At 42.4% G+C, this 21799-nt stretch overlaps 1 protein-coding gene across 1 annotated transcript in view; it reads left to right on the forward strand.

Annotated features, from left to right (window-relative positions):
- Positions 1-21799, forward strand: part of bloc1s1 (biogenesis of lysosomal organelles complex-1, subunit 1) — a 72716-nt gene that overhangs the window by 46108 nt on the left and 4809 nt on the right. Inside the window, exon 3 of the mRNA XM_052009660.1 lies at positions 17799-17931. Coding sequence (XP_051865620.1) covers positions 17799-17931 — 133 coding nt within the window. The remainder of the gene's footprint in view (positions 1-17798; positions 17932-21799) is intronic.

Here is a 21799-nt window from a genome sequence, read left to right on the forward strand (position 1 = left end):
TGTTAGCAGAGTAGAACCTTGGTTATCCAGCACTTCGAACACTGTTAACAGTTCTGGTCTTTTACAGAAGGAAGAAAAGAAGGTTTAGTTGCATGATATTGAACTGATAGATTTGCATATTGGAAAACAAAAGAGCCTGCGAAAGGACAGAAGTGACCTGATGAAGTTCTAAAATCATGAATGTTTGATGGGGTGGAAAATGTGGAGGCAAGAACTGGAGCCCATAAGTGTACAATAGTTGCTCATGTCTATCAAGGAATTCTGGAGGAACTAATTTTTCCAGAGAGTGATTTATATGTGGAACGTGCTGTCCCAAGGAGTGCTTGAGGTGAATCACAGATGCATTCAAGGAGAAACTAGATAAGCACATGAGGGAGAAGGGTGTAGAATAATTTGGTAATAGGGTTGATGGGAGTGGGAGGAGGTTTGTGTGGCACACGAATACTGTGGACCTTTTCGGAGGCCTAGTAGCCTTTCTGTATTATAAATCCTTTGTAACTTTTGGAGGTCTACTTGAGAAACAAAACTAATGCTATTTGCTAAGTTCAACTTTCAATTATGCATCTATTGAATGTTTTGAGGTCGGGTGCAACAGCAGTCCAACGTGTTGCTCCAGTTTGTCTAAAATCAAACTTCATCGCACCATTATCACAATTTTAGTGTTAGTCTATTTTTTCATATTTCTCAAAATCTTGTATGTTTCTGCAAACATTAACAATGGTTATACAAATATCATTTAGAGCTATAATTTTGCTGCATATATTGAGCAGAATACATTTGAACACCGTGGCATTCATGGATTATGTTTCACTCTCCAGCTCTAAGATGGAGATTATCAAGGTGTTGTCCAGAAAAAGTTTACAAGAAAGATCATTGTGAAAACAGAAGTCATTCATTACTATCCCAATCAATTCTTTTCCTCTCCTTGCATTAAATATGGTACTGCTTTTTGTTGTAAAGCAGGCAATCTAGCAATTTTTGAGGGAAGTTTGTACTCTTCAAGATAGAATGCAGTGCTGAAGATTTTTAGCCCCACTTGACATTTTGATTCAGTCACTTGCATCACAAACCTTTGAGCAGTCTGACTTAGTTGTAAATTTATAGCATACTACTCAGTGGTGTATTTTAACCCGAGTTAGATAATTTTATAAATACTTTTGTGTGATAATATTGAAATGATGTTTTACCACATTCTAATTGCTTGATGCTTTTACTTCATAGGCTTCCTTAATAATCCAATTGGGAGGAGAAGTGCGCTGTACATACCAGGACTCCCAGGTTCAATTCCAGCTTTATGCTGGATTGGCTAATACTTCAGTGCCACTTGAACAAAAGTCAGGGTGTGAAATGCCCAGCTTAGTGAAGAATTAGTCACATATATAGGAATATTTAAAATACAACTTTCCTAAACCCTTGCCACACTATAATAGGTTAATTGGGTTGTAACAAAACCAAACTACAAATAAATAATAGATCCATCTCTTTTTATGAAACGAAGCGATATGTTTAAGTTCAGTTTTAATATCTGTATCTTACATCAATTGTCTCGACTATACTTGCTGTTTTCACTATTTTCTACACCTGGATATTACTTTTAAACTGTAAGCTTTATAATACCTTCCATTAGTCTTGCCTTTGGGTTCTCCCAACATTAAGTGTTACTAGTGCTCCTCCAAACTCGTTGCAGGTGTATGTGCCTTGGTGCCACTGCAAGTAATTATATTTTACTTTTCCCTTCCATCATCACTATCTCTTGAGTTTTACTTTTACTTGTCACTCAAATAATATTTATAACAATGTTTTATTTTACTTGCTACAATGTCACTTGATATCGAGTGCTCTTAAACCTGTGATGAACAAATTCTGGCCTCTTGACTAATTCCTAAATAAATAGTTCAACCAATTGGCAGCCATTTCTTCAGCTCCCAATCCATAGACCATAAGATGTAGGAGCTGAATTAGGCCATTCGGCCCATCGATACTGCTCCGCCATTCAACCATGGCTGATTTTATTTTTCAACCCCATTCTCCTGCCTTCTCCCTGTAACCCTTAACCCCTTTACCAATCAAGAACCTCTCAATCTCTACCTTAAATACACCCAATGACTTGGCCTCCACAGCCCTCTGTGGTAACAGATTCCACAGATTCACCACCCTCTGGCTAAAGAAATTCCTCCTCCTCTCAATTTTAAAGGGACATCCCTTTATTCTGAGGCTGTGCCCTTGGATCCCAGACTCTTCTACTGATGGAAACATCCTCTCCACGTCCACTCTATCCAGGCCTTTCAGTGTCCGGTAGGTTTTAATGAGACCCTCCCTCATCCTTCTGAACTCCATCAAGTACAGGCCCAGAGAGCCCTTAAGTTCTGGAATTCCCCCTCTAAATCTCTCTTCTACCTTTCTTTGATTCTGCTTAAAACCTACTTTTACTCTTTAACCAGGGTTTTGGTCATCACCCCTAATATTTCTTTATGTGACTCGGTGTTAAATTGTGTTTGCTAATACTCCTATAAAGTGCTTTGGGATGTTATGTGAACACCACTATGTAAATATAAGTTGTCATTGAAAGGCTGCCAATTTTGGTTTCAAAGTACTCATTGCACCCATAAAGTGTTTCCCACCATTGTTATTGCACTGAATGATTTCAAAGTAAAATTGCTGATTTGCTTGCTTGGTGCTGGAAAGCTGGCAAACATCAGTCAATGGACAAGCAGTAAAGGAGTGCCAATTTCTGCATTTGAATGAAGCTCTGAGAGTGAAATCAGTGCAGAGCACCCTCAGTGGCTGTAGCCATGCTTATGGCTAGTTGTTACCCATTGAGCGGTGGGCATTTCAGATGCTGTGAGGGGCAGCAGTGAACGGTTTTGAGTCTAGATGGTCTGGCTTTGAGCTCGCAGTCCAAGGTAGCATCTCGGAGGGCAGAATTGATGTGGCAGTGGTGGGACCACAAATACTGACGTCTTGAGAGAACAGAATTACACTTAACACACTGTCTTTGATTATGAACATTGGTGAACATTGGGTTCTGGTCACCACACTACAGGAAGCATGTGACAGCACTAGAGAGGGTGCAGAGAAGATTCACCAGGGTGTTGCTTGGGATGGAGCATTTTGGTTATGAGGAGAGGCTGGGTCTGTTCTCCCTGGAGCAGAGGAGGCTAAAAGGGAACATGATTGAGGTATATAAAATTATGAGGGGTAGAGAGAGGGTATACAGCAGGAAGCTTTTCCATTTATCACAGAGGTGAACAAAACTAGAGGATGTAGATTTAGGGTAAGGGCTGAGAGATTTAGAGGGTATCTGAGGGGAACATTTTTCACCCAGAGAGTGGTGAGTACCTAGAATGCACTGCCAGAGAGAGTGGTGGAAGCAGAGTCACCAACAGCATTTAAGAAGTAGAAAGACAAGCACTTGAATCATCTAGTTATACGAGGCTGCGGGCCAAGTGCTAGAAGGTGGGATTAATATGGGTGGGTTCCCACTGGTTGGCATGGATGTGGTGGGCAGAATGGCCTGTTTCCATGATGTATGACTCTATGACAACCTGCTCATGCAGCACAGAGGGAAGAATGGTAATGAATGTACTCCCATCCTGGAACTATATTTTATGTTGAGTGAGTGATGGGGTTGGTGGTAAGTGTGTGTAGTAGTTGAGCTGATGGTAGATGGGATTTGTTGCCGTTTCCACTGACCTTGACTGCACACGTGAGGTCACTAAACAACATGTGGGACTGAGACCAGACTTCGGGGCATTCCTGTTGGCATTGATCCCTCAGACCACCAACTCCCACTGGTTCTTCATTTCACCTCATGGCTTCATGGGTCTCTAGCGTATGTCTGCCTCTTCCACCAGGAGTCAGTGTAACAGGGTGCCAGCTGTTAACTGCTGTCCAAGCTGCTGCTCAGAGCTGCCCAAGCTGTGAAATGACTTTAAGTAGAGTTTGCATCCAGTGGAAACCTCCCCTTTTTAAAAAATGCACGCATTAAGTGAATTATCACAAGTTGTCAGCAGGTGTGTAGGACGCTTGAAATTAAGGGTTAGTGCATATTAATGGGAAAAACGTTGTGATTGGTATTTTCCAAACACAAAAGTCCAAATAAAGAGAAGCATACACTGATGCCACCAGGACAAGTTAGTGCAGGTCCTCACACAGTATTGTCTGAGCGTACATTTTCATGGGTGATTGAATTTCAAACTCTTAATGTTGCTATGCGACAAATTGCTGAAAAGCAGAGTTTACTCATCGTTGCTCCTAACCTTATGGCTTAAAATGAGTGAGCAGTACAACAAAAGAAATTCCACATGAAAAGTAACAAACATCTGCTGAAAAGGACTTGCTTTTGGCTTTTCTCTCATTTTAAGTAAAGCTCCTTTTTTTTTCTCAGTATGATTTTTGGTTGATATAAGTTTGCCCTTCATGAAACCTGTACTTGTAAAGGTGCTCCAGAAACTTGTTTCTCTTCTTCTTTCTGAGCTTTGTTCTATTTTCTTCTCCCCTTTCCGTTGAGAGCACAAACCTTTGCTTGGATATGATGGCACTCATTGCCCACCTGCCTTTTATTTGCATGGCCAGCCTCTTTGTGCACAGGATTTGACGTTGAGGGCTTGCTGTTTGAGGCTTGATGATACTGTGGATGCCCCATTGCTGCTATCAGTGTAGCCACTGCCATCCCTCCTAGGGTCTGACCCTTGTGCAGCAAGAGTTACTACCCAAGTCAAATGCTGGCTCAGTTTAATATACAAATCAAGGTCCTGCAATGTTCTTTTCCAAAATTCACACTGCGCTGCTGTAGTGTTCTCCCCTGGTCCAGCTGGCAATGCAGTTAAAGAAGAGCCCATTTCTTGTGGGACCTAGAGGAGGAGGAGTACCTCTTTGGGCTCCTCAAAAAGCAGCCAGGGCTGCTGTTATGTTGTGTCACTTTCTCCCTTGGGGGGCCTACCTACCTTCTAACTTGAATGCTGGTTGAGTCGCTCAGTATTATGCCAGTCCAGACTTGGATGACTGTCTCCCCACTGTGCTGGTTTTTCTGCCTGTAGACTGCCAGTAACATCATGATGAAGGAAGGCCCCAAAAAAAAGGGTTGGGCATCCTGCCCAGCTGAGCTGGTATGTTGGGTTGGCTGGCCAGCTGGAGTAAGTGCCAAGGAAGTCACTGCCTCTGAGTATCCTTGGGCCCTACTAACACTGAAGGTTCCACAGTTAAACCAGGCTTGACCTTATTTGATGATCACCTGCATGCACTTTGCAGACACAATCACTGATTGGTTCTTCCTAGCCTCAGGGTGCTTCATCTAGTGCTCCCAATGTTTCTTGATATCACATGGAGTGAATCAAATTGGTTGGAGAGTGGCTTCTGTCAATGGTGAGGATCTCAGGAAGCTGCAGTGTGTACCGTCTACAAAATGCACTGCAGTTATTCATCCAGACTATTTGGACAATACCTCCGAAGCCTGCAACCTCTACCACAAAGAAGGACAAGTGCAGGAAGTGCATGGGAATAACACCCCCTTGATTCCCCTCCAAGCCGCACGCCATCCTGGCTTGTGAATCTATCGCTGGCCTTTCATTATTATTGAGTCTAAATCCTGGAACTCTCTACCCAACAGCACAAGATGTCCATGCGGAAACACTCCCATTCTCCTGGTGACTCCAATAAGGTAGAGTAGCACAGTAACTGCTCTCTTCGGTAGAAATTCTCAGAGAATTTCCAGAAAAAATGTTGATTTAAAGTATTTCTCAGAAAGCTTGGTGTGTTTCAATAATCCACTTCAAGCCTCCAACAGCAATTGAACAGTGACAGGCCTTGAAGCCATGATCAAAATTTTCAGCATTGTTTCTTTTTAACTCTCTGGCGAAATATTTAGGTACTACAACCAAAATGCCAAGCACTACTTTATGACCTTTTGACAGGCAAGTTGAATGACAATCAACTTTTAAACAATTCTTTGAGCAGTGATTACTAGTGTTTGTTTCAGCTCCTTTATCAACTAAACTTGTGATGTAGCTCCAGAACCCATTTTGGCCACCTTTTGAGTCTCTTTAGCACCAGAAGTATTTGACACAAATTGCTCCTAAATTAGTAATCTTCCTTGGACCCTAAAGTGACAATCCTGAAGGTATATGCTGTCATATTGTTGCAGTAGACATAGAAAAATAGGAGCAAGAATAGGCCATTCAGCCCTTCGAGCATGCTCCGCCATTTGATGCAATCATGGTTAAAGCTCTATCTTGATACTATATTCCTGCTCTCTCCCCATACCCCTTGATGGCCTGTGTTCTTTCTGATATTGATAAAAGACTGGGACATATAGTTTGGGCAGTTGGTCGAAGGAACATTTACTGTCCCTTTGGCTCTACTGTATCTGCACTGAGGGATCTTGTTGTTGACATGGAGTACAGAGAACTGAGGAAAGTTACCTCAATTTTAAAGCATGCCATTTTCTTTGCATTTCTGAGATGCAAATCCAAGATCTTTTATCTTCCTTTAGATGGGACCTTTCGCAATTTCCTAAAATACATTACAATGAAGTACCTTTAAAGTGCATGTTTTATAATGTAGGAACTGTGGCAACTGATTTGAACACTACAAGCTCCCACAAACAACAAACTAAAACAAGCAATGTGATAAGGACCAGAAAAGCTGTTTTAGTGATGTTGATTTTCCAGAAAATACTGGAGAGGGCACTGGGGAGGACTTGCCTGCTCTCTTTAAATAATGGCATGGGATCCTTTGCACCCTCCTGAGAGGATCAACAGGGTCTTTAGCTTAAGGTCTCATTCAAAAGACATTTATTTTTATTTTACTTCACTGATCCCTTAATCTTAATTTATATTACACTTTCAATTTAGCTGGTGTTCTGCACTTTGGACCTTCAACTAGGTTCAATTACAACAAATTAATCTCTAGAACAGAGTTTACAATGTTTTTTGGCAGATGGTCTGTGACTGAAATGATGCAGATTTTAAAAGAACGTGGAGTATTAGAAGAGTCCAGTTGAATTACTGTAGCAAGAGAGAAATAATTGACATTGAAATTAACTGTACTCTTCACAGTTGTGCGTTACTCTTTTATTTTTAAAAAAAAGTGTGATTGTTGCCAGAACACAAGGCTTTTGTGTTGCATGAGCTGAATTATCCAATGTGAAATGATGTTGACAATCTTGTGTGACAAACATCTGGTTTGAACATTACAGCAAACTTGGTTAAAGCATTCATGGGAATAGAGAACGTCAGACTGTCCCAAGCATCATCAAGCAGTACAGACAGTAGTGCTTATTATATATAATTTCACATAAATCTGCGCTGAGAAGAAATTGAGAAGAGCCATGGTTTTCATTTTATTTTCGTCTGACTTTTCTCCTCTTCTGAAAGTACTGACTGTTTCTGGAGTACAGACAGCGCTTTGCCATCTCACTTAGGGAATTTTGCCATGCAAGCTTAGTGAGTGTCGAAGGCTTTTCGACTGCATGTACATCAGTTATGCCTAACCTTGTTCTTGCATGCCTCTTATACGTGCACTTTCTAGCAGGATACCAATTAGAAACAAGAACCCCAAGAGGTTCTCTTTTCTCTTTCTATAACCACCTGCACCGTTTCTACTTCAAAAAGTATTCAGGCTTAGCTATTCTGCCACTGAATATCTTTGTGTGTCTTCATGATGTTCCCTGTTACTTGCATCCTTTCCTTGCAACTCCAGTCCTCCAACACTAGAGCCTTGCAACTATTCTCTGTTCTCAGTTCTTGGATGCTTTGTTTTTGTTCTTGTGGCCAAAACTGTGTAGTGTCAAAGGTGTGGTGCCACCATGGTTGCCTTAGCATAAAGATTTGGCAACATAGCTCAATGTTATGTTTACTTTGTTAATTGTTGCTTTGCAGTGACACTAGATGACAGTGTTTATTACTTTTCCTGGATCTGTCTCAGCCACTTACAGCCAGACAAATTAGAAGCAGGAGTAGCGAACACACACCAGTCCTCATTTGAGGGGTCAGCGGTGGAAAGGGTGAGCAGCTTGAAGTTCCTGGGTGTCAACACCTCGGAGGATCTATCCCGGGCCCAACACATTGATGCAATCACAAAGATTCAGCAGCTCTACTTTGTTAGGAGTTTGAGGAGATTTGGTATGTCACCAAAGACTCTTGCAAATTTCTATAAGATGTACGGTGGAGAGCATTCTGACTGGCTCCATCACCACCTGGTATGAAGGTTCCAATGTGCAGGATCGAAAGAGGCTGCAGAGGGTTGTAGCCTCAGCCAGCTCCATCACGGGCACAACCCTCCCCACCATCGAGGACATCTTCAAGAGGTAGTGCCTCAAGAAGGCAGCATCCATCATTAACGACGCTCACCATCCAGGACGTGCCCTCTTCTCGTTACTACCATCGGGGAGGAGGTACAGGAGCCTGAAGACCCACACTCAGTGATTCAGGAACAGCTTCTTCCCCTCTGCCGTCAGATTTCTGAACGGTCCATGAACCCATGAACTCTACCTTGTTATTCTTCTTTTGCACTATTTTTATTTATTTTTTGGTAACTTATAGTAACTTTTATGTCTTGCACTGTACTACTGCCGCAAAACAACAAATTTCACAACGTAAATTTGTCAGTGTTAATAAACCTGAATCTGATTCTGAAGCCTGCTTCACTTTTAATAAGATCGTGGCTGACCTAATTGTAACCTCTGCATTCCTGTTTACCCGGCTATTAAGTACCCATCTACCTCTGCCTCTCCTTCATTCCAGCCTGTAGGTAAGGCTACTTCAGACTTCAGAAAGGTACATTGGAGGTTAGCTTGGATTAAATGCAAGATATTTTGGACGAAGAGGAAAAGAGTTTTCTGAGGCTGAGACAGAATTGTGGGGCGGTGGAATTCACTACAAGGTAGTGTGATTAAGGCAGAACTTCAACATTCAAGATTGGGTAGATAAGGATGGGGGTGACTGATTTAAGGCTGCCTGTTTGGATGGAAAGTAAACATCAACATGGATTAATTTGGCCAAATGGCAGTTACTGCATTGCAATTTTTATGTAGTTCAACAGTACTAATTATGCATGACTGCTCTTTTTATTCTAGTTGGAAAAATACTGCATTATTTAACATTAAATTTCATTTGACATAATTTTGCCCACTTGCACATATTGTCAGAAAGGAAGATTTGCATTATGTAGCATCTTTCAAAATCTTAGGGAGCCCCAAAGCACCTTACAGCCAATAAAATGACTGTTGTATGAAATTTGACAGCCAATTTACACATTGCAAGCTCCCACAAGCAGGAGTGGGAAAAGACCAGATGATCTGTTTTAATGGTGTTGGTTGAGGGATAAATATCTGCCAGGACACTGGAATCATTCTCTGGCACCTCTTCAACACAGTACTTTTTGATCTTTTATATCAACCTGAGAGAGCAGATAACCCTTGCTTTAATATTTCATTCAAAAGACAGCACTTCCTACTGAGTGTCACTCAAGCATAAATCAGGAATTTAACCCAGCAATATTGAAACCATTTGAAGATTTCTTATTGATCTTTATGCTATTAAATTCCTTCCTTTTTTTGGTGATGCTCTTTTGTCTGTAATGTTCTAGGAAGCTTAAGTGCCTTGTTGCTGCTGTATTTACCTTCTCTGTAAGAACCTAAAACTAGTCCAGTTTAGATAAAGCCAATCCCATTAAACACCACCTCCTTGCTTCGGAATATACATTCATGTCTTGGAAATCTAAAATCCTTTCAAATACCAACTGTCTGGCCACATTTCTAACCTGTGTCTGCTGAAATAGTCCGGTGCCAGTCCATAGTCTTGACGCCTTTAAAGTCTTGCTTTCCATTTAGATCCAGATTCCTCAAACTCCCTCAGGAAGACTGTCATCCATTGTTTTCTGCATGAGTTATTATGATGGGCTCCTATCCATAGATAGAATTTTTCTCACCAACTTTTTAGTTCCTTCCTCCACTTCTACCACCTTCCGCATTCCTCGGCCAAAGCAAATGGGAAAGATAGACCTGGGTTTTGAACTTGACGGTTCCTTTGATGTTGAGGATTGAATGATTTGAACTGCTGCCTTGAACTTCTTCTTCCAGTCCACTCCATTTTGCTCTTTCTACAGTAATGAAATGTAACATTCTTTGGTTTTTGCATAACATTATCATGAGCTCACAAATAGGAACAGAAAATGCTGGGAATCCTCAGCAGGAGATAGAAACAGATAATGTTTCAAGTCAATGACTTTTTATCAGAACCCACTGGATATTGACCCGAAATGTTAACACTCTTTCTCTCTCCAGGGATGCTGCCCAACCTATTGAGTGTTTCCAGCTTCTCTGATTTTATTTTGGCTTTCCAACATCAACAGTATTTTATTTTTGTATGTTTGAATGACAGCTTTTAGTTACCTAAATTTTGCTAATCTGTTTAAAATGACTGACCTTGCTGTGAAAATAGCAGAGTCACGTCAAGCACTACAATGTTCTGCTGACTGAAAAGGTAAGAATACAGCTGCTCTCCTCCAAAGCCTAATGTTACCTGTAATTGATATTTTTGCATTACAAAAACTGGCTACCAAAGTAAATTCTGGTCTCATCTCTAAAAGGAATGATTCTCCTGCTGTTAAACACAATGGTTCAGTACTGTGATTGAATTCCAAAGCAGGCATCTCTGTTACATCAGCAAAGAAACAGTTTTGCATCAGCAACACCAACACTTGTTTGAAGATGTAATGGAATGATTGATTCAACTTTTTAACCATGAAGCTCTTTGCAAGTCTTGGCAGAAACATTGTTCTCCCTTATTGGAATTTAATGTCGGAGCATTTCTTTTGTGCTATTGTGGCGACTCACCGTCTAGTCGGGCGAACTGGCTCAGCAGTTGGGTCGCGCGGCGTCGGAGCGACGAGGCCCAAGATGGCGGCGGGCCTCGTCTTTCCGAGTGACGGGGAGAACCCGCGCGCGGGAAAGTCCTGATGACGTAGGACTTACGTCATTGCCAGTTGTTTTGGGCGGGAACATTCTCCCTTAAAGGGCCCGCGCAAGGCGGGAAAAAAAACCAGTTCTGTTTGGCAATCCTCCGAGTAGAGTCTTGTTTTATTCCACGGTAGCAACCGCTACATTGGTGACCCCGACGGTCCAAACAGCTTTTGAACCCGCGAAATGGACGACATACTGATCGCCAGCCGTAACCGCCAGGAACACCTTTCCCACCTCCGCCAGCTGTATTCCCGCCTCCGCGATTTCGGCCTCACGATCAACCCGTCCAAGTGCCAATTCGAACTTGACTCTATCGATTTCCTCGGCCACAAAATCACCAGCGACGGGGCAACACCCCTACCCGCCAAGGTGGATGCTATCCGCCATTTTGCCCGCCCCGACACAGTCAAAGGCCTACAGGAATTCCTTGGGATGGTCAACTTTTACCATCGTTTCATCCCTGCAGCAGCCCGTATCATGCGCCCTCTGTTCTCGCTGCTGGCTGGTAAGGGCAAGGACATCACCTGGACTGACGAGGCTGCGGCTGCTTTCGTTAAGGCCAAAGACGCCCTGGCAGACGCCACGATGCTGGTACACCCCAGGACTGACGTCCCGACTGCCCTCACGGTAGACGCATCCAACACAGCGGTGGGTGGGGTACTGGAACAGCTACTCAAAGGCCGCTGGCAACCCTTGGCATTTTTCAGCAAGCACCTTAGACCGCCCGAACTGAAGTACAGCGCTTTTGATCGGGAACTTCTAGCGCTGTATCTGGCGGTCCGGCATTTCCGATACTTTCTAGAAGGCAGGCCTTTCACCGCTTTCACCGATCATAAGCCTCTGTCCTTTGCCTTCTCCAAAATCTCCGATCCCTGGTCAGCTTGTCAGCAGAGACATTTATCCTACATTTCCGAGTTCACAACTGACATCCAACATGTCTCCGGAAAGGATAATGTCGTTGCTGATGCACTTTCCAGACCAACCATCCACAACCTATCCTTGGGTGTCGACTGCACGGCCCTAGCTGACGCGCAGCAAGCCGACGACGAACTGCCCAGCTACAGAACCGCAGTCTCGGGTCTGCAGCTCCGAGATTTCTTGGTTGGTCCAGGTCAGCGGACCCTACTTTGCGACGTTGCGACTGGTCAGCCCTGCCCTATAGTCCCTGCAGCCTGGCGGAGATGCGTTTTTGACTCGGTACATGGGTTGGCGCACCCGTCCATCAGATCTACTGTCCGACTGGTCGCCAGCAAGTTCGTCTGGCATGGCCTGCGCAAACAGGTCAGTGAGCGGGCCAGGACTTGTCCGCACTGCCAGACGTCAAAAATCCAGCGACACACTAAGGTCCCACCACAGCAGTTCGAGCCTACCCGTAGGAGGTTCGACCACATACACGTCGACCTCGTGGGCCCTCTGCCGGTTTCAAGAGGAGCCCGGTACCTCCTTACCATCATGGACCGGTTCACGAGGTGGCCTGAGGCAACCCCCCTGACTGACATCACAACTGATTCCTGCGCCCGGGCGCTGCTCACAACTTGGGTCTTACGTTTTGGCGTTCCGGCCCACATCACTTCAGACAGAGGCACCCAATTCACTTCCAGTCTCTGGGCTGCATTAGCGAACCTGCTAGGGACGCAGCTGCACACCACCACGGCCTACCATCCTCAATCAAACGGGTTGGTGGAACGTTTTCACCGCCATCTGAAATCGGCCTTGATGGCCCACCTGAAGGGTCCTAGCTGGGTTGACGAGCTGCCTTGGGTCCTGCTCGGCATACGCACTGCCCCCAAAGAAGACCTCCGCACTTCGTCAGCTGAGCTTGTATACGGGGCGCCATTAGTTGTCCCCGGGGATTTCATACCTGCCCTTCGGGACCAAGGGGAACAACCCCCAGCAGTCCTACAAAGACTGCGCGAGAAGCTTGGCACCTTGGCCCCGATTCCCACCTCACGGCACGGTCAAGCCCCATCCTGCCAGCCCAAGGAACTACGGGACTGTAAGTTTGTTTTCGTTCGCAGGGGCACACCTCGGGCGCCATTGCAACGACCATATGAGGGACCGTTCAGAGTCATACGGAATAACGGATCCACTTTTATTTTGGACATTGGAGGCAGGGAACAGGTTTTCACGGCGGACCACCTCAAACCGGCCCATTTGGATCTGCAACAGCCTGTCGAGGTTGCCACGCCGCGATGCAGAGGCCGCCCTCCTAAGCGGCAGCTGGCACAGCCCACGGACCTTGGGGACTGTATCACTGGTTCTGGGGGGGGTTGTGTGGCGACTCACCGTCTAGTCGGGCGAACCGGCTCGGCAGTCGGGTTGCGCGGCGTCGGAGTGACAAGGTCCAAGATGGCGGCGGGCCTTGTCTTTCCGAGCGACGGGGAGAACCCGCGCGCGGGAAAGTCCTGATGACGTAGGACTTACGTCATTGCCAGTTGTTTTGGGCGGGAACATTCTCCCTTAAAGAGCCCGCGCAAGGCGGGAAAAAAAAACAGTTCTGTTTGGCAATCCTCCGAGTAGAGTCTTGTTTTATTCCGCGGTAGCAACCGCTACACTATAATAATTTAATCACATGTACAAAGCAATGTACAAGAGGGAGTTTAGAAAGACATTTGTTTCCTGAAGTCAGTATGGAGCAACTTTTTTTTGCTCTCAAATCTACTGGAATTCATCTCTTTTCCCCTTCTCAGACTGGGCACTAGTTCCTCGGGATCAATTACCTTATGATAACTATGAGCAGAATAGGTGAAAGTCATTTAAATGCCAAATCCTGTTGTCAATATCTGTGCATGCATGTTCTTTCAAGACAGACCTGTCACCTGAGACTACTTTTACAAATTTAGTCATTTTCCAGTCTCCTTCATAACAAAGAACACTAAAAATTGAAATAGGCCTTGACTTTTCCTGATATTGCTTGACTAATGTCCCATGTACCTTGATGATGAGAACTGACCTTGTACTCATGGGGCAGTCCAGCTGGAAGCACCATGGTTTTTGACCATGACTTTCTCTGACTTGGACTGTACTGCTCTGGAAATTATGCATTCTCTTGGTTTTGTTCATTTCTACTCCACACTGATTTGGACCAGTTGAGTCAACTAAGACTTGTCTATTTCAACTTCTTTTATGGTATTTCAGCACCCATCAGTGCCTTTCTCCCTTCTAAGTTCTATACTTCTGATAGGTTAAGTATTTTGTCTGATTCATTTTGTAGCTCTCTTCTCAATTTTTATGGCCCATTTTCAGTTGGTATCGTAAGAAAATCTGATCACTTTGGAGCCAATTTAAGTCTTTGATGCATATTTAGAAACAGTAGTGCTTGCAATATAAATACTCCCTCCTCGCCTGACATATCTTCACCAACAAATGCCTGTGGGTCAAAATTTGTATTTGGCCATTATTGCTAAATGAGTGCTAGACTATTGGCCCTCATTCTGATCTTTGCTTTCATTGGTCAATGGAATCAAAAGTTGAAATGAGAGCATAATTGGTGACCTGCACTCTTCTATATGTCTAGTACTGGCGAACCAAAGACTAATCTCTACGCCTTTCCCCAGTGTTGTATACCTTCAGCCAATTTCTTATATACTGGGTACACATAATTTTGAAACTATCTAATAATGTTTTGTGTGCAGCTTTACCTTTTGGAAATATATGTAAGCAGTTTAGGATTTCCACTGTCCACTTGAATTGTCACCTCTTTATAGAAATCAAGAAGGTTAGTAAGGCAAGATTATTGCCTCCTGAATCCATGGTGATTGCAATTTTTCTCCTGATCAGTTACACGATTTTATATAAAATTCAAAAATCTTGGAACTTCAATTGCCTTTGTCTTTTTACACCTTCTTTAGAATTAGGTCAGTGGGGGAGATATCAATCGATTTGGAAAAAGCCCAGCGATTTCCTCATAATAATGATCAGTGCCTTACAATTCCCCTCCCTGGGCTCTTGTAGCCCTCAGACAAATGCCATATATCCCTGGGCTTTGCAGCCTTTTACTGTTGTTGCAGATTGCTTGTTCACTAGATTATGTGCACTATTTCATTGGCTGTTCTATCATTTAGGAAATTTATTGGTAAATTTTGAAAAGGGGCCATGTGGTTGAATATTAGATTTTATGACGCAGGTTAACCAAAGCTTTTTGATTACGTTGAAAGTATTGAGTCTGGTGAATGTCCGAGAGCCTTTGACAATTGTGATTAAAATGTAAAGCGCCCTCACATCATTCCACATGCCTTACAGCTTCTCCATTGCTGTCCGAGTTCACTCAAGTTAAGTTCACAAGCTGACATTATTCAGAAATGTCCGCCTCTGGCACTGAACTAATCATGTCCCATGGTACAACTGCCTGCTGATTTGACCAGGGCGGATGCCACTGCTTCAGGGTTTCTGCAATACTACATTGGGAAATCAGTGACAGTTTTTGAATTTTCACCTGCATTAGAAGTATTTTGCATTTTAATAAAATGCAGAAATCTAAAATAACTTTTTCTCCCAGCTACCTTTGAGAGATGGTTGGGAGGGGGGTGTGAGGAGCTAGATGGAACCCAAAAAGGAGAAAAAAAGTTAAGACTTCAAAAAAGAAGCAAAGCCACGAAGTATTCCTTGACAGAATTTGCTGGGAAATTAAATGCAGGATGTTTGTTAGCATGAACCAAAACATTTTGGGGAAATTGTGGAATTTTAATATCCAGTGTGAGCATGGGAGTTGTAAATGCCAGTACAAATGCTTTGCCTGGAATGGGTTCTACTTCTCCTTTTATTTCTTGCCTCCTATCCTGAAAAGACTGACTCGTGCTGTGGCACAATTCCCCATGCACAAATCATTCCACATGCAGGAACCTTGGCACTGAGTTCTAGCAGGCAGTTCGACTCTGGGGGCGGGGATGTCACAGCCGAAAAGTATAACCTGAATAATTGTATACGTGCTGCAGTTTAAGGCTGTTAATTGGAATGATGTTTTCTCAGCTGTTTCTTATTGTGCATGGCCATTAATGCTGATTTGTTGCTTTGATTTCATTGTGGAGATGGATTGTTTGTTGCTTGATTAGAATTGTTGTCAACCATTTAATCCAGAACACCACCCTGCACAATTAAAAGCTGCTCGACTTCAAATAGAAGTAGCTTCTGTAGTATGCGGATGCTGTGGAATATATATTGTATCTCTCTGAGATCTCTGCACTTCTCTAACTGGCTTCTTGAACACCCCTGATCTCCATTGCTCCACCAGCTGCAAGTTCAGCTGCAAGTCCCTACATTCTGGGATACTCTCCCTAAAGCCTTCTAGTTTAAAACGAACCCTTAAACCTACATCTTTAACCAAACTTTTAGTCACCTGTCCAGTATCTCCTTAAATTTGTTTTTGGTAATTCTGGTAACGTGCTTTGGAGCATTTTATAATGTTAAAGGTGCTAGATAAACATAAGTTGTTGTTGTTGTTGTTGTCGTCGTCGTCATTTACCTAGCATTTACAGATCTGCAACATTGGCACCATCATATGACCAGATGTGCAGAGCTTTTAATCTCAACAACTGGATCTTTATCTCCATGACTGTACAATCCAAAAATGTGAAAACCGCAATCAAAACTCGCAGAAACTCTAGATGCTGGAAATCTGAAATTCAAACCTGAGAATGCTCAAAACACTCAGCGGGTCAGGGAACATTTGTGGGGAGAGAAACAGAGTTAACGTTTCAGCTGAATGATCTTCTTGGTCAAAGTTGATCTTCTTGGTCAAAGTTGATCTTCTGATGAATACTCATCAACCTGAAACCTTAATTCTGTTTCTCTCTGCACAGATGCAGCCTGACAGCATTTTCTGTTTTTCATGTGAAAACCATACTGTTCACCCTATATCAAGAGGTTTTATGGTTAGCCATTTGCAACCAGGCAAGACAATGCATTGTGCCAGCAGCAGCTGGTGCCAAAGCTTCTGGGGGAACAGGCACGTATCACATCTCGAAGGGATTCTTTGCTTCTCACGCAGCAGAAATGCCACCTTTTCATGTTTACAGCTTTCACTCTAATGTTGGCAGTGGTGCTGAATCCATATAAGGGATTAAGTCTTCTCATTGTAGGGCAGCAAAATCAGGTGAACTTACTTAAAATCAGGGATTCTGCTTTTAAATATTTATGGCTATGTATGTTTAAACCCAGTAGTGCCTTTGAAATGCCTGTAAAAGAATGTCTAATATTTATGGCTATGTATGTTTAAACCCAGTAGTGCCTTTGAAATGCCTGTAAAAGAATGTCTTGAATGATTGCAGTTTGTTGTAATGGAATGGAAATGGGAATTGTGACTTTTTTGGGTAAGAATTCATTTTAGTTTGGGATGTGGTTATATAATCTGGAGCAGTTTTTTTTCTTTAGCTGTTTGTTGAGTGCTGTATTGCACTGGAAGGGTTGCATTTATTTTCCATCTGTAGTTGTCCTAAGACTGTAGTGGTGGTGACCTTTCTCCTTGAGCCACTACAATCCCTCTCTGTTGTTGCCCCTGTAATATTGTTAGGTGGGGGACTCCTGGATACTGGCCCAGTAATGATAAAGGAAAAGTGGCACATCAAGCCAGGTTACCATGTGACTTTCAGGAGAACATAGAGGCTTTGATGGGAGGGAGCTGTTGAAGACTCCCAATGATTTTGTGATTTTATAACTTAGAGCAAATATGCTGTGCTATATTTAAGATAACTAATATATTCAATATAGTGAGAGATAAGTACATATGAACAATTTTATTCTGATAGTTTAGAGTATATTTTCATTTACTTGGTTCTACAAATAACCTGTTATTTATCACCTCTGCAAACCGCTGACGAATGTTTTGCTGTCTTCCTTTCAGAGTGGCCCAGGCCTACGTGAATCAACGGAAATTGGATAATGAGGTAAAAACTCTGCAGATCCAGGCAGCCCAATTTGCCAAACAAACACAGCAGTGGCTTGGTATGGTGGACAACTTCAACCAGGCACTAAAGGTAAATTGTCACAGTGGAAGAACCTGATGTACGTTGAAGTATATCAATACCTGTTAATCATTTCGATTGTTGTTTTAAATATACTTTGAAAGTAACATCTTGTAAAATACTTTGTCTTCGTCACCTTAGTTATTTGTACTGATCTGAGACAAAAAATACAAATTATAGAATTGTACAGCACAGACACAGGCCCTTTTGGCTCACTTTGGCCATGCAGACCGTGATGCCTATCTACACCAATCCCATTTGCCTGCATTAGGCCTGTATCCCTCTACGCCTTTCCTATCCAAGTACCTGTCCAAAGGCCTTTTAAACATTGTAATTGTAAACTGCCTCGACTACCTCCTGGCAGCTCGTTCCAGATAACCACCACCCTCTGTGTGGAAAAACGTACCCCTCAGATCTCCTTTAAATTTCTCCCCTCTCATCTTAAACCTGTGCCCTCTAGTTCTAGACTCCACTGCCCAGGGGAAAGGACTCTGACTATCTATCCTATCTACCCCCTCATAATTTTATAAACCTCTATGAGGTCACCCCTCAGCCTCCTACGTTCCAGTGAGAATAAAACCAGCCTACCTAATCTCTCCTTGCAACTGCATGCTTCCATTCCAGGCAACGTCCTGGTGAATCTCTTCTGCACTCTCTATTGCTACCACATCCTACCTGTAGTGTGGCAACCAGAACTGTCCACAATACTCCAAGTGCGGTCTAACCAATGTTTTGTATGGCTGCTATATGATGTCCCAACTTTATACTCAGTGCCTCAGCCTAGCATACTTAATGCCTTCTTCACTACCCTATCCACCTGTGTTGCCAATTTCAGCAAGCTATGGACTTGCACCCCAAGGTCTCTCTGTACATTAACACTCCTGAGATCCCTGCCATTTACTCTATATATGTTCTACCAGAATTTGACTTCCCAAAGTGTATAATCTCACACTTGTCTGGATTAACTTCCAAATAAGGTCACCCAACACACCCCTTCTCCCCCCACCCTCCACATAAAAGACAATTTTCTATCAAATTCAATTTAAAATAACTAGGGTAATTTTATTTTCTAAACAGGAAAAAATTAGTTTTAATTTCATCAGAATCCAGCATTAGCCTGTTGCCTAAAATCTTATATAAAATTGCTACAGTGGGAGCTGGGAAAGAATAAGCTTGCATTTGTATCACACTTCATGTACTTAGTATTTTGCTAAATTCAGTTGGTGTATTTCTTTTGCAATGCTCTCACTCTTGGACTTGGCTTAGTGGGTTGCATACTCCACACTCACCTAAACCTTCATACTTTGCTGAAAGTTCCAAATGCATGAGATTGTTAGTGTGTGATATCTGTGTGTAACCCTGTGAACATGCTATTAACTTAGTGTGTCACAACTGAACATGTCGTGCAAATTGTTTATGCTCTTATCATTTTCCTTGGCGGGATTATTGTGTAGGGTGATGGGGGAGGGAGTTGGTTTTTTACACAATTGTCTTCTAATTGTGGGAACGGGAAATTAAGTGCATCTGATTTCTGGCATAATGCCAAATTCACTGACTATAGTCTGTAAAGAAATGTTAAACCTTGAAGTAATGAGGTGCTATATCTTTCCAACAGCTGTCAGAGAGACTGTTGCTGCCTTCAGTCTGCAACAACATAATCACTTAATTACTCCAGGTTAATGACTATCACCACTGATATCCCATGTCACTGAGTTGAATTTCCATTAATAGGTTGTCAGCAACTTTGAATGCTTTGTCTGTGTTGGACTGGGTGGCATCTTCACTGCTCTTGTAACTCCTTGCCATATTGCAATGGTTTTACTGGATAGTTGTAACGTCTGCCAAGTAAATCTATTTTCTTGATACAACTTAGAATTCTTGTCCTTTCCACCTGATGGTAGATTTTTTTTGAGTGAAATGACTACTAAAGCACAGTCTAATATTAAAAATTTTAAAAGGCAGCTATTGCTGGCATGTGGCATTAGGTTAGGGTGGAAAACTATTATTTTAATTTTAGTATTTTGTGCAAATCATCTGATAATGCATTTAACCAAGATGTTTAAAGATCATTCTTGTGCACTCTGATCATTTTCCAAAGTCATTCAAATATCTCACACCAAATGTTCTACTGAAGCGGGACAAAACAAGTATGCTGTTTGCCTCTGATCAAGAGCCCACACCTGTGGGTATTAAGAGATCGATCTCCTAAGAGTCCAGGCTAACTATAGATGCTTTAATTATTTTCAGCTCCCCAGCTGCTGCTCAAAGCAACTGGATAAACAGCCTTTATCTTTAATGTTGAGTTTTTGAAGCTGCTCGGTCCGTGCTCAATAATCGCATTTCACAAGGGCTGCTGTTTTTTTTATGGAAAATGTAGCTCAATACATGGAGGTTTTATGTTTACTTTGGAATCTTTATCTTTCCAACCTGCTCTCCTTGAATGATCAACTCTATAAGATTCCACTCTGCCAATCATATTGATTTAATAAGTGAGATTGTTCTGGATGATGTGGCTTCATTTACCCATCATGTGCCAGAATGGTGCAAATCTGTATTCGGAAAGTTAGCATTGACACCCCCCTAGGAAGTCAGTTTTAGTGTGAATGATTTTGTTTTTGTAAACTGCTAACCATTTTATGCACTTGTAAAACATTTGTTAAGGAAAATATTTAGAAAGCACACATTGAGAATGATGAATTTAATTCTCAGTTTTTAGAAAATGACAAGAATGCAAATGACATTAACTGTATGATCATTCAGATGTATTTTCTACACTATATTTAAAATGAGAAAAAATCATCCTGATACTTAGAGTTCAGGAGAGTGTAGTTCTTGTTCATTTTATAATGCCCGTCATTTAGCAGCTTCTGAGATTGTGTTTTTGCAGCTATTTTGTGAGGTTTCTTTTCTTCCTTGGTTGGAAAAACTAATTAAGTGTTTAAAAAAAATAGAAACTGTTTTTGTTTTGTTACTATCCTGGATTTTTGCTCTCAGCAGCATCTTGAATGTTAATCTCCAGTTCCTGGAGAACTGCTACCCTATTCCAAGGAGTTGTCAGTCACTCTCAAACTGTACCCCAGCATGAGTCAGTCAGTGCTCTGGGGAAGAAAGGCAGAAAGTTAGATGGAGAAAAGACAAAACCTTTTTAAGTTACCATCACTGAATTAATGCAGAGCTCAGCACCATCTGCTGGCTTGTGGAGAGAAATCAATGAAACTATGATCCTGGCAAATCAGTTGATTGTAGCCATCTTGCATTATTGGTTTAAAAGAGACAGTGCTTTCATGGAGGCGTGCTTATCAGGGACATGGGAGAACCATTTGTCATTTTGTCAAAGTAATGTAATGTATAAGTGATACAATAAGATTTGCACTGTGTTTCACAAACTATTGTGCTTCCCAGATTTGCAGTTATTTTTAAATCAATTTTTATTCATCCAACAGTCTTTCAAAAAGTCCCTTGTGCCACATGGGACTTGAATAACAAGGTGACTGAAACCAGGGCCCTTTTCCCTTTTTTTTGAAGCGATATTTCAGTCCTTCCATAGGCTATGATCTTACCTTTTTTTTAAAAGAAAGAGCCTGGGTGTCAGAAACATAAACAAATTAATGACTTTGAAAATGCAATTCCTGTTGTTAGTTTTGTCAACAGAACAGTCAGATTTGTGCACACTAAGATCTGACAGAGTAAAGAGGTGAATGCCCACCTTTGGTGTTGATTGTGGTAGAAATAGTGGGCAGGAGATTGGGACCACTGCTGTTCATCTTTCATTAGTCTGCTGGAATCTTCTTAAAGACAAAACAATGTTCACTTTAATATTTTACCTCAAAGAGGGTACCTCAGGCAGTGCTTCAATGCTGTTTTGAAGTGTCAGCCAAGA

Source organism: Pristis pectinata, chromosome X (genome assembly GCF_009764475.1).
Source record: "Pristis pectinata isolate sPriPec2 chromosome X, sPriPec2.1.pri, whole genome shotgun sequence".
Taxonomy (NCBI): Eukaryota; Metazoa; Chordata; class Chondrichthyes; order Rhinopristiformes; family Pristidae; genus Pristis; species Pristis pectinata.